The sequence below is a fragment of the Rattus norvegicus genome, chromosome 1 (assembly GCF_036323735.1).
Source record: "Rattus norvegicus strain BN/NHsdMcwi chromosome 1, GRCr8, whole genome shotgun sequence".
Classification (NCBI taxonomy): Eukaryota; Metazoa; Chordata; class Mammalia; order Rodentia; family Muridae; genus Rattus; species Rattus norvegicus.
In genome coordinates this window covers 78,126,449-78,139,050 of record NC_086019.1, presented here as the reverse complement: position 1 = coordinate 78,139,050, position 12,602 = coordinate 78,126,449, and the positions used below count along the sequence as shown (strand labels likewise).

The 12,602-nt window shown below is 51.1% G+C and overlaps 1 protein-coding gene and 1 pseudogene across 1 annotated transcript; both read left to right on the top strand.

Annotated features, from left to right (window-relative positions):
* The first annotated feature begins 1,586 nt into the window (after positions 1-1,586).
* On the top strand, positions 1,587-1,645 carry LOC120100203 (U6 spliceosomal RNA; annotated as a pseudogene).
* Positions 1,646-3,119: 1,474 nt separating this feature from the next.
* On the top strand, positions 3,120-10,726 carry Kmt5c (lysine methyltransferase 5C). Its single transcript, NM_001107475.1, has 10 exons — positions 3,120-3,274; positions 3,747-3,845; positions 4,832-5,041; positions 5,188-5,353; positions 5,693-5,802; positions 6,044-6,207; positions 6,342-6,361; positions 9,006-9,142; positions 9,263-9,447; positions 9,562-10,726. The coding sequence occupies exons 3-10, from the start codon at positions 4,932-4,934 to the stop codon at positions 10,080-10,082; spliced, it is 1,413 nt and encodes a 470-aa protein (NP_001100945.1). The 5' UTR covers positions 3,120-3,274; positions 3,747-3,845; positions 4,832-4,931; the 3' UTR covers positions 10,083-10,726.
* Positions 10,727-12,602: the final 1,876 nt, after the last annotated feature.

The window sequence follows — 12,602 nt, the reverse complement described above, 5'->3', positions numbered from 1 at the left end:
CAGATGAGGGCATCAGATCTCATTACAGATGGTTGTGAGCCACCATGTGGTTGTTGGGAATTGAACTCAGGAAGGTTGTTGCTCTGGAAGAGCAGTCAGCTCTCTTAACCACTGAGCATTCTCTCCAGCCCAACAAATGTCTTTAATCCCAGCATTTGGGAGGTAGAGGAAGGTGGATCTCTAAATTGGAGGCCAGCCTGGTCTACGGAAGAAGCTCCAGGACACAGAGAAACCCTGTCTCAAAACAAGCAAAGAACAAAAACGAAGACAAACAGAAGCTCAAGGGATATAATTCAGTAGGTTGAGTTCTCCCTAGCATAGACGAAGCCTTGGATAGATGAGATCCTGTCCCAACACCTTCTCAAAGGAGTACAGCTAGGCTGTTCCCTTGGCTATGGCACAAGGTCTCAGTCGTGTGTAGCAGTATCTTCTATTCACCTGATATAATTGCTGACTTGGAGGTTTACTACCTCTGTCTGCTAATCTAGGCCTAGTCCTGGAAGCCTTCTAGCCTCCACACAATCTTATCTAGACTTAGAATGTTTTTAGCCTCTGAGACTTGTTGCTGAATAAGCTCACCCTTTCTAGCTCTTTCTGAACTCTAGCTAGCTGGTCAACTCAGATATTCTGGCTCAAAACTCCTGTCCCCACTGACTGATTCAACCTGACTTTTCTCTGCTTCTTCTGAATTGCTCTACTTGGCCTCATACTAACTTTGGCAATCTTTTCTAATCTCCTGGCTCCTTCTTATTCTATGAATGGTTCTATCTTCACCTGTACTAGCTTGTTCTCTCTCTCTCTCTCTCTCTCTCTCTCTCTCTCTCTCTCTCTGTGTGTGTGTGTGTGTGTGTGTGTGTGTGTGTGTAACTCTCCTGGTAAAACTGCCCCCTCTCCTTCACTCTCTCTGCCCTGATCTCTTTTCTCTCTGTTCTCAAGAGAGTTGGGCAAATCCTATTTTTCAACTCTTTCTATCAACTCTTTCTCTGATTCATCACTTCATCTGTCTTTCATTTAACATCCCTTTTAAACATAGGTATTTCTTTCTACAAACTAACTTCATGGTCATTGTTTGGGATTAAAGATGTGTGCTAAGGACATGAGTGTATTCCAGCCAGAGCAGCCATGTTGCTGTATTAAATATCTCTACCCAGTTGTTTGCTGGGCACATCTCTTTTTCTTCCAAAATGGAAATCAAACCACAAGCCTCAAACATGGTGCATGTTGTATACCCACAGACTACACCCTCATTCTGGAATCTATTTCAACAATCTGGAAGACACTCTGCTATTTAGTGGATTTTTTTCCTTAAATACATTTTTATTAGCTGTTTGAAAATCTCATACAATGTGACGACACCCAAGGAAGATATAGTCGTCTTTATCTGAAGAGATGCTTAGGGTAGGGAGATCTCTTAGAATTCAGGAGAGATAAGAGTGGTGAGGCATGGACCTCAGACACTTGAAATATGATATACCAGTATATCATATTTGCTTTGTACATAGAACCATGAAGCTATGAGTTGGTAAAACCACAAGATCACGGAACAGTGCAAAACCTCAGCCTCCTTAAAAACAAAATGTTATTGCTTGCTTCAGCAGCACATATACTAAAATTGGAACGATAAAGAGAAGATTAGCATGGCCCCATGCCTTAACATTCTGGAGGCAGAGGCAGAGGCAGGATATCTTGAGTTTGAGGCCAGCTTGGTCTACAGAGTTGAGTTTCAGGATAGCCAGGTATATACAGAGAAACCCTGACTCAAAAAAATCAAACCAAAACCAAACCACCAACAACAAAACCCACAAAATATTGTACATGGCGTAGCGGCACATATTTTTAATTCCAGCATTCTGGAGGCAGAGACAGGAGGATCACTGTAAGTTCAAGGCCAGTCTGGTCTACATGGTGAGTTCTAGGATAGCCAGAGAAAGCTGCATGTCTCAAAAGACAAGCTGTGTTTTAATTAATTTAGTGTGTGTGTGTGTGTGTGTGTGTGTGTGTGTGTGTGTGTGTGTGTGCGCGCGGGCCTCTCGCCTTGGCATGAATGCAGGGGTCAAAGACAACCTTCAGGAGTCGGTGCTTTCTTTCCATCCTGTGGATCCTGGCTGTCAGACTTGTGGGCAGGTGCTTTTACCCTCTAGGCCATTCAATGTCCAATGTCACTTCAATCAGCTGTTCCTTCAGTCTGTGTTAACAAAACATTCTGTGCTGTAGCCATTGTTCTAACCCACCAAATAGATAACTCATGAAAAACAAAAACAAAGACTGCCTGCCCCAAGCATGGAGCTTATTTGTTTGGACATAATTATGATATCCTGCTAATTATATTTGCAGGATTGAAGAGGGGGTGATCCTAATTACAGAGGCTTCCCCATGGGAGCGCCCCATGAGTCAGAGCTTGTCTCCTAAGTCCCAACTTCTCAGCAGCGTCTCTTTCCGAACTGTTCATTGGCAGCACAAGAAAACTTCAGAGTTCTTGTAGGTACAATTTCCCAAACGATAAAGGAATATTAGGCAAGAGAAAAGATCTTCTTGCTACGCAGGGTTGGCAACGAAGTTTTGTTACCATGGCAACCAATGGTTTCCTGGGGCCGGGGGCAGCAGTGGCGCGCGTGTGCATTCACCTCTTTCCTTCCTGGTTCGCTCAGATTTTGCCCCCCCTTAAGCTGAAAGAAAGAGAATAGAGCTCCGGACTCTAGTGTGATGGGCGCAGGCCTTAGCGATTGGAAGTGTGGTCATGCCCAAGGCCAACCAATAAAATATGAAGTTTGTATTTGACAGGGTCCGCCCTCTTTTCGCTTGGACCTGAATAACCTGACCCTGACAGAGTTTCCGTAGGAGCGATGGTTCTTTGAGCCAATGAAAGAAATGATTTGGGGCAGGGCCGATGAAGGGGCGGGATAGATTTCTATGGCAATGTCTGAATGACAGCGACCCAAGCCATTAGCTGTAGTTCTCTGGATATACCGACAGAGTGGGCGTGGTGGGGTTTTGTCAGGGCACCGACTGGGACCTGGAGAGGCGGGAAAAAAAGAGCAAGAGAGAAATGAGTGTTAGCCAATAAGAACAGCGCGAGTTTCATAGCAACGGAGGAATGACGGCGGGTTGGGCCAATAGAAGGTTGAGTTGTCTGTCTTTCCGGCCGAGGGGAGGCGCGGCGGCTGTATCTGACGAGAGCCGGAGGAGGCGGTGGGTGGAGGTGGCGGCTGCAACGCGGGCGCCGGAGGAGGAGGAGGAGGAGGAGGAGGAGGAGGAGAAGGAGGAGGAGAAGCGGGTGAGGGGCGGCGCGGGGCCCGACTTCTAAGCCCCCTCTTGGCCCCCGCGCCGCCCAGCCTCCCAGTCACCCCCTGACCCGGCTGTCCCCGGGCCCGTCCTCGAGCCTTGCTGTCCCAGTCTCCAGCACCGCGGATCTACGCGCTCCTCACTCGTAGCCTTCCCTGCACCCTTGGAGCCCATACAGACTCCTCTTACTCTCAGGTCTTTCCTTGCACCTTAGGGGTCGTTCCCTGCCCCACCAGGACCCATCCCCTCCACCTTTTCCTGTATCGTAACCTACCCTGTCACACTCAGGGCACTTCCTGACTCCTGTCTCACTATCCTGGCCTCTGAGGCCCTTCCTATGACTCTCTGAGTCTCCCCACCTCTCTTGTACAACCTTCCCAGGCTTTAGTTAGCTACTTAGCTCCCTCAATTCCCTTCTCGAACCCCTAGGATCTTTCAGGTTTCCATCACTTCAAATCCCCCAGGAGTTCCCCCAAACCCTGCTTGGAACCGCTAAGCCCTTCCCTTGGACCCTGGGCGTATGTACCCTTTGGATTTCGTGGTCTCCTCCCTTGCAACCGCAGGTGCCTTATTCCTCTCCTTCCCCCACCCTGCACTCCCCGCAAATCCTTCTTGACTTCCCTCCATTTTCTCTCCCCTTTCTCTCCCTTCCCATCTTATTCCCAATACCTGGCTTTGTCTTTTCCCAGCTTCCAGGTTTTTTTCTAAGCATCCTCTTCATTTAACTCAGACTTGTCTTTTTTTCCAGATCTTTCTCCCAGAATGGCAGAGTGTGTTTGCCACACTCTGCCTCCTTGCTCTCTCCCAAAGCGCAGAATTGTCAGACACACCATAGTGAGGGTACTGGGTAACCAACCTGTCCCTCCGTTTTATTTGATTTGGTTTTCTGAATCTTTTTTTCCCCTTCTTTGCCTCCTACCCTTTTGTTTTGACTTGTTTCTTCTCCCATTCTCTCTATTCCTTCTTCCCATTTAGGTCCTCTTGAGGGCCTCCTCTTTGCTGGAATCCTCCGTTGGGAACTAGGTACTGAATCCTTCCCCTAATGGCTGCCTGGATTCCACCCACAGCCTTTTGACCACTCCCCAGAGGAGGGTGACCTTGGAGGGAGGTGATGAGGACAAGAGAATCAACCTAGCAAGGGTCAGCAAAGGCAGGCAAGAAGCTCAAAACATAGAATTCATTCTACCCTTTCCCTTGATGAGAGCCCAGCTATCCTGACTCCTTCCTGCAATCTTAAGCCTTTGGAGTTGTCTCCTACTGCCAATTAATCTTCCTTCCCCCTGGGTACACAGGGACCTGTCTCCTACATGTGCACCTGGCAAGGTGGTCTTTGTGTGTACTGACTTTCCGTGAAAGAGTACGTGTCCTGGGAAGGTAGTGTGTGTGATTGGGGTCATGCATCTGTTTTGCAAGAGGGGAGGGAAGTACTTAATGCACAAGAGACTGTATTTCTCAGGGTTTCCTCACTCAAAAGTACCTGTTGGGTGTTATTCTTGCATAAAGCCCTGTAAAGTCAATATTGAAACACCCGCCCCATACTCTCCTACAGATAAGCAGGCTCTGGGGCCCACAGACATCCCATGTAGCTTCTGAGTGGCATATCCATGTGCCCTGTTCTGTGCCAGAAGCAGCATGGTTTATAGAGCACCATGGGGCCTGACCGAGTGACAGCCCGAGAACTGTGCGAGAATGATGACCTGGCCACCAGCCTTGTTCTTGACCCCTACCTCGGCTTCCGCACCCATAAGATGAATGTCAGGTGAGGGGGAATTTGGGGGTAATGGGTCCTGGGTCCTGGACCCTTTCTCTTGTATTTTCATAATTCTCAGCCTGGCCTCCCTGAAGTTTTGGGTGAGGACCATGGGCCTGGAAGTTCCTGGAACCCAGGCATACCCTTTCTCCCAGCCCTGTGCCCACCCTCCGACGACAACACCACCTTCGCTCAGCACTGGAAGCTTTCCTAAGGCAACGGGACCTGGAAGCTGCATTCCGGGCCCTGACACTGGGAGGCTGGATGGCCCACTACTTTCAGAACCGTGCTCCTCGGCAGGAGGCTGCCCTCAAGAACCACGTGAGGGAGCCTATGCCTGACCCTGCCCTGCACTGTACACTCTCTATTTAGCTGACAGATTCTAGAGCTCTCAGGAATATAGGCCCCAGGTCCAAGACTGCCTTGCCACTGGGGACAGCCTAAAAGGAAGGCTCAGAATCCTAGAAGAAGAGAATTGGGGGGCAGGGGGCGGGTGAGCTGAGATGAGTCCACCCTCCTCTTCCTTTGACAGATGAGGACACCTAGACCCAGAGAGGACCCAGGCCACACAGTCAGTGACAAAGTAGACCTGGTCCAAGAGAAAGAGGACCCTGTGGTTGGCCCTGCTCATCTTCCTGCCCTCCCCCACTCTTCTCTCAGATTTTTTGCTACCTCCGCGCCTTCCTGCCTGAGAGTGGCTTCACCATTCTGCCCTGCACCCGCTACTCCATGGAGACCAATGGGGCCAAGATTGTGTCTACCCGTGCTTGGTAAGGGGGCTGCTGGGAGCAGAGACCCAGTCAGTCCCTCTGGGTGAGGTAGGACCCAGGGGAAGTAGGGTTAGTGACACAGGAGGACCTGGTGGATTTGAGAGAGAATGAATGGAGGATGCAGTGGCTGGCCCTGCACCTCAGAGCTCCTGGTCCCAGGGTGCTTCTGTGTGAAAGGTCCTCATCCCCAGCAAGGATTGGGAGGCATTGCTCAGAGCCCCATAGCCTAGACTCTTGGCAGGAAGAAGAATGAGAAGCTGGAGCTGCTGGTGGGCTGCATTGCAGAGCTGCGGGAAGAGGATGAATACCTACTTAGGGCAGGCGAGAACGACTTCAGCGTCATGTACTCCACTCGAAAAAGGAGTGCCCAGCTGTGGCTTGGCCCAGCTGCCTTTATCAACCATGGTGAGGGCAAGGCTAGAGAGAGGATGCTGGGGCAAGGGCAGGGGGAGGCAGGCAAGTGCATGAGACAAGGTAGAGGGGCTGTCTTCAGTTGCTCACTCTTTCTCTTTTCTCTCTTGTCCACCCAATGGCAACAGACTGCAAACCCAACTGCAAGGTGAGACCTTCAGAGTGTGAAAAAGGTGGGCATGTGGGAATTGAAATGCAGGGAGGGCTGGTTTTAGACTATTTCACCTGATGAGGTAATTTCCTATCCTTTCAGTCCCTCGTAGTTGGTAGCAGTACCTAGGGTGGGCAGCATGGGAAGACGTGTGCCCTCAAGGACATCAGACAGGGAAGAAGGGGCATCAGTTTTGGCGGAGCCTGGGTTACTGACTGAAACGGAGGCAAAGGAGTGGTGGAGAGACAGATTAGCAGGTAGCTAATCTCACCAGACAGCTTTGAAAGCAGAGGCAGGGAGAAGCCAAGAAATTCCAGGAGGCCAAGGACCTCTGCTTAGAAACTGGATGGAAGGGCAAAGTAAGGGAGGAGGAGGTTACTGGCCTGAACCTGTTGCAAAGGGTTTTGGAGGTCCAGTGGAGTGGAGTAGTCTCCTGTCTTAGGAGACTGAGGCAGAAAAATTCTAAGTTCTAGATTAATCTTGGCAACTTCAGTGAAACTATATTTCAAAAGGGCTAGGGATGTAGCTCAGGGTAGGGTGCTTGCTTCATGTGTGTAAGACCCTGAGTTAGTGCCACAGAAACAAAACAGAGAGAGCTAGGGGTGTAGCTCAGTGGTAGTGCTCTTGCCTCACAAATGAGTGGCCTGAGATCAGCCCACAGGACCAACACGAACAAAAGCAAAGTTTTAGTTGAGCACCCTGCCTTGTACCTGTGAAATCAGTGTTTTGGAGACAGAAGCAAGAGGATTACAAGTTGGAGGCCAGGGGTTGGGGATTTAGCTCAGTGGTAGAGCGCTTACCTAGCATGTGCAAGACCCTAGATTCGGTCCCCAGCTCTGGAAAAAAAAAAAAAAAAGCAAACAAGTTGGAGGCCAGCTTGGTCTACATAGTGAGTTTCGGGTCACCCAAGACTATACAGTAACAAGGTCCTGTATTCAAAAAACTAAAAAAGGGCTAGAAAGATGGCTCAGCAGTTAATAACACTCAGTGGCTGCTCTTCCAGAGGACCTGGGTTCAATTCCCAGCACCCATGTGGCTATTCACTCCTGTGTGTAGGTCTAGTTATAGGTCAAGAGCTTCTTTTTTTTTTTTTTTTTTTTTTTTTTTTTGGTTCTTTTTTTCGGAGCTGGGGACTGAACCCAGGGCCTTGCGCTTCCTAGGTAAGTGCTCTACCACTGAGCTAAATCCCCAGCCCCTAGTCAAGAGCTTCTTATACCCTCACACAGACATACATGCAGGCAAAACACCAATGACTGTAACATAAAATGAGTGTGTGTGTGTGTGTGTGTGTGTGTGTGTGTGTAAGTGTAACCAAGTAATGATAAGAAGGGAAGGGGAGTCTCCCGGAAGTCCTCCCATTTGTGTTCTGTCAGGACACAGACCTCTGGTCCCCTTTGGGAGCACCCATGGCATGAGTAAGAACCAAAGCTCAGTTTCCTGACTCAGAACTAGAAAGTTATGGCTGTATGGCCTGGCCTCAGGTTTCTCCTGTTGACGCCCCCTAAGACTGTTGTTGGGGTCAGGTGGTGGACACCTGAGAAGCCCAAGACTTGTTCCACATTCCAGAGGCTATTAAGATGAAAGACACACAGCCCGCACTAGGCCCTCTGCCTTGCATGCAGACACTGAGTGTAACAGAAAGCAAAGGGCACCGTGCACACAGTTGTCAGCTTGCTTACTGAGTATAGTGGTCTGGAAGCAGCAGGCTCTGAAGGAGCAGAGTTTTCCTACATGTTGAAGAAAATCAGAAGCACAGGAGGGCAAGACATTTCAAACCATGTGGCTCAGACTGTAATGAGGCACCCCATAACCAAAGATGGTGGCAGTCTGACCACTGAACCTAGCAGCATGATGGGAGGTTTGGTTTCCAGATGGCTATGGCAGCAGTGTGTAGCAGGCTCAGTGGAAAGGGAAGAAGTGTACAGAGTGAGGGTGGCCTTGAGGAGATCGGCAGGTGATGAATCTTGAGGTGATGAAGGACCAACTCAAGGAAGAGCAGCAGGATGAGAGGACAGGGATCTATGAGGTGCTACTTTCAGGCACTGGCCAGTTGGCCTGGAGGCCATCAGGCAGGGAAGCATCTTGGTTCACTTTGGATGTCAGGTTTGAGTGGCCGGTTGGCTAGATAGCTAGATGGTGACCATGTTCCCTCCCACATAGAGAGTGCAGAGGTAGATGCAGATGTGGAGTCTATAGGGTAACCTCAGGATGCGTGCTAAGAGCTGGGCTGGAGGATGGGAATCTGGCAGCAGAGTGAACATAAGCCTTAGGAGAGTGGGAAGTAGCCACAGAGGTGGAGTGGCCCCTGAGGGACTCTGCTGGGCCTATAGGGTAAGTCTAAGGGGTGGAGCCTGGTACTTAGCTAGCAGTCAGAGGAAGAGCACTGCATCCCGCCTGGAGGTCAGGTTAGCTCACTGGCTGACAGGGAGGGGTAGACACAGAAGGCGGTCTCTTAAGGAACTCTGTGGAGAACAGGCTCAAGCCAGGGTAGCTACCAATAAATGGTAGGGTAGGAGTGGGCTCCTTAGCTGTGGTCTAACTCATTACAGAACCCTTGGACCTGGGTGCCTGGCCAGGTTGTGGAGCTGAAGAGCTCCTGCCCTGCACTCCAGACTAGGGTGCTGAGGGGGCATGGCCTCAGTTTGTGCCCTCAGATGGAAATACTGCCTGTGTGAAGGTGCTACGGGACATTGAGCCGGGGGATGAAGTAACTTGCTTCTATGGCGAGGGCTTCTTCGGTGAGAAGAATGAGCACTGTGAATGCTATACCTGTGAGAGGTAGGCACGGACTGAGTGAGCAGGGTGTGTCAACGGTTGCTGGGCTGGGATGCATCCTTAGGATTCACCCTAAAATATGTCCAGCCCAGCATCTCCCTTTGCCCTTTTCTGTTCCTGCAGGAAAGGCGAGGGAGCTTTCAGACTTCAGCCCAGGGAGCCGGAGCTGAGGCCACGGCCCCTGGACAAGTATGAGCTCCGAGAGACAAAGAGGCGTCTGCAGCAGTGTTTGGACAGCAGCCAGCAGAACCTGCTGAGCCTGCGGGCCTGCTCCCACCTGTCCCCACTGCGCCCTGACCCATTCTGTGGTGAGCATGCCTGTTCTCTAGCCTTTGGGTCACTTTTTCTGATCTGTCCAGAGAAAGAACTGCCCAGGTCCTGTTGACTGACTTTCACTTTTTCTGTCTTCTCTGACCTCCCAGCTGCCTGCCAGCCCTCATGCCTGCTGCCTGTCAGTCCCCACATGGACTACTTGCCCCTCTGGCTCCAGTGGGTGCCTCAGCCCCAGCCCAGAGTACGTCCCCGGAAGCGCCGCCGTCGCCGCCGCCGTCGCCCCAGGATACCCCAGGCTTCATTGTCCCCTGACCTGCACACTGCCTGTGTATCCCTACACCGATGGGGAGGCTGTGGTCCCCACTGCCAACTACGGGCTGAGGCCATGGTGACCCTACACCTGCTCCCCCAGACTCGCTGGACCCCAAAACAGGACTGGTACTGGGCCCGACGCTATGGGCTACCTTCTGTGGTGCGCGTTGAACTTTCCCCTCTAGCCCCAGCCCTACCAGCTGCTCCTGCTCCTGCTGGGAACCTAGGTCCCACCCCCACCCCTGACCTCATACCTAAACAGGCCCTTGCCTTCGCTCCTTTCTGCCCACCTAAGCGCCTCCGGCTAGTGGTCAGCCATGGTTCTATTGATCTGGACATCAATAGTGGTGAGCCATGATGGGCTGCTTACAGGGAGCCCTGAATGGAAGGTAGAGTCTCTGTCTTGGACCCCTCCAGAAGGGAAAGAGGAAACTGACCCTTAACCCAGGTCTGATCTTGGGAGTGTGTTGTTGGGGACATCCCTAGAGAGTTTGATCCTTGTTGCTCTATGGTTGCTGACCCCTGAGCCAGCCCCAACTCAGCAGGGAGCCCTGGCCATTTGATGTCCCCATCCCTGTCCCTGCCCCCACCTCAGGACTGTAGGAGTCATTCCCCTCCCCTCAGCCTCTTCCTCCCCAGGGAGCAAAGCCATAGGGGTTGGGGGCCACTCCATGGCAACTCTCCAGAAGGCCAGGCCTCAGGAGGTGGAATTGACTTGGGGGTTTGCCTTCCCAAACTACTCCCAGAGTGGGGAGTAAGTTGGCGCTCAGCTCTGCAGTTGATGGAGGTACGGGCTGTCAGATGGGGTGGGTTGTACCCAGGGACACAACCTTGGCTCTGAACATGGGTCTCAGGGAGGCCAGGTGTGACCTCATCTTTTTCACGGTGCTATCCCTGGTGCTACTGGGGTGTAGGGGAGGCTCCCTCTCCTCCCCACACCAGAATGGGGTATGATGGGGGATTGGAAGAACTTGAACTTTTTATTAAAACATTGTAAGCCCTTAAGAGTTTTTTATGTTGGAGGGTGAGATCTCAGCTTGGCTCATGAGGTGGCATGCCTGGGAGACTGCCAACTACCCCAATATGCCTTAAGAAGGGAGAGGGCAGTGGGTTCTGGGGACCGCTGGAATAAGATAAAGGCCTCTAACCGCACATGCAATGCTTGTAGGACATGACCAAATGCATTCTCCGCTGTGGGGAACTGAGACGATAACCAATAACTGATGACCAGGAGGGAAGCAGAGTCTCTTGCCTGAGGCCATACTGGGGCTTGTCTCTTCTCAGCCAGATCTCAGCAGGGCCTGGTGTGGTGGCACCCCTTTAATCCCAGCACTAAAGAGGCAAAAGCAGACAGATCTGTGTGAGTTCAAGGCTAGCCTGATCTACACAGGGATCTGTCGAAAACAAACAAAAAACTGTACTTGGGCATTGGCCTCAGGAGCAGGTTGAGAGGAGATGATACAAATGGGACCAAGAAGCTCAGCCCTGGGGTTGGGGATTTGGCTCAGTGGCAGAGCGCTTGTCTAGGAAGCGCAAGGCCCTGGGTTCGGTCCCCAGCTCCGGAAAAAAAAAGAACCCCCCAAAAAAAAAAAAAAAAAAAGCTCAGCCCTGCTGAGGGGTGGAGGGAACCTCATGTAGCCCAGCTGTCCTCAAGTTTCCTTCTTGTACACTAGGAATAAAACAAGCTGGGGATGTAGTTCAGTTTTAGAGGGCTTACTAAGCAGGCACCAAGCCCTAAATTTGATCCTTCATACCAGAAAAGAACCAAGAAAGAAAAGAGCCAGCATGGAAACTGGTACCGTCTCAGTGGGGCTTTCCCCATCCTGTTTCTCCTTAGAGAATCTCGGAGGTTGATCTGATGGCTCCCAGAGCCCTAGGATCCTATGAGGAGAACTAGTGTCTGGAAATGAAGTGGGGTCTTGAAGATCTATAGGACAAAGCCGGAAGCAGCAGAGCTATTTTAATGTTCTGGCCTCTCTACCCAGGAAGCACATGAAACCCCGCCAGTAGTCCCAGAAAGAAATAGATTTCTGAGGAACTACAGGGCTCAAGGGAAGAGGAAAGCAGGGCAATCAGTCTCAAATCCTCTAAGCAGGGGAGGCTGCTAAGAGACAGGGTATTGCCCTGGGATCATGGAAAATTGACCCCAGTGGATGTAGGTGGGGAAACACTAGCTGGGAGGCCTAGAGAGCTTGAAAATTTGTGGTGGAAGCAAGTAGTCCAAGTGGGGGTTGGCAGGCAAGTTGTGACCCGGCTCCTTGTGTAGGTCAAGCATGGGCAAAGTTGGCCAAGATTATAAGAATGGATGGGCGGGGTTGGGGATTTAGCTCAGTGGTAGAGCGCTTGCCTAGGAAGTGCAAGGCCCTGGGTTCGATCCCCAGCTCCGAAAAAAAGAACCAAAAAAAAAAAAAAAAAAAAAAAAAAAAAAAGAATGGATGGGCAATGGCAGCACACACATTTAATCCCGGCACTTGGTAGGCAGAGTTAGGTGGCTCTCTGTGAGTTTGAAGCCAGCATTCTCTACTTGGAAAGCTTAATGCCAGTCTGGCCTTAAAACGTAAAGACACAGGAAGTAGTCAAGTGACAATGACAAGAGGGAATATGAACCTGAGTAGGAGAAGTGATAGAGGAAGGAATGGGCATTGGGAGAATACATAACTCTAGACCCAGGACTTGGTGGGACAAAAGATGGGTCCCTAGCTGATTGTCATGTGCTCCAGGCACCTAACTGGGTGATGTTATTAAGTCCCCCCCCCCCCCCCCCGGGGCTGGGGACCGAACCCAGGGCCTTGCGCTCACTAGGCCAGCGCTCTACCGCTGAGCTAAATCCCCAACCCTGTTATTAAGTCTTTAGGGAGCATTTAACCTCTTCCCTGAC

Bases quoted from the DNA above. Each gene is read 5' to 3' on its own strand.
- Kmt5c (NM_001107475.1), top strand. From the start codon at position 4,932: ATGGGGCCTGACCGAGTGACAGCCCGAGAACTGTGCGAGAATGATGAC. The intron at 9,143-9,262 runs GTAGGCACGGAC...CTGTTCCTGCAG, and splicing joins GAATGCTATACCTGTGAGAG to GAAAGGCGAGGGAGCTTTCA. The intron at 9,448-9,561 runs GTGAGCATGCCT...CTGACCTCCCAG, and splicing joins GCGCCCTGACCCATTCTGTG to CTGCCTGCCAGCCCTCATGC.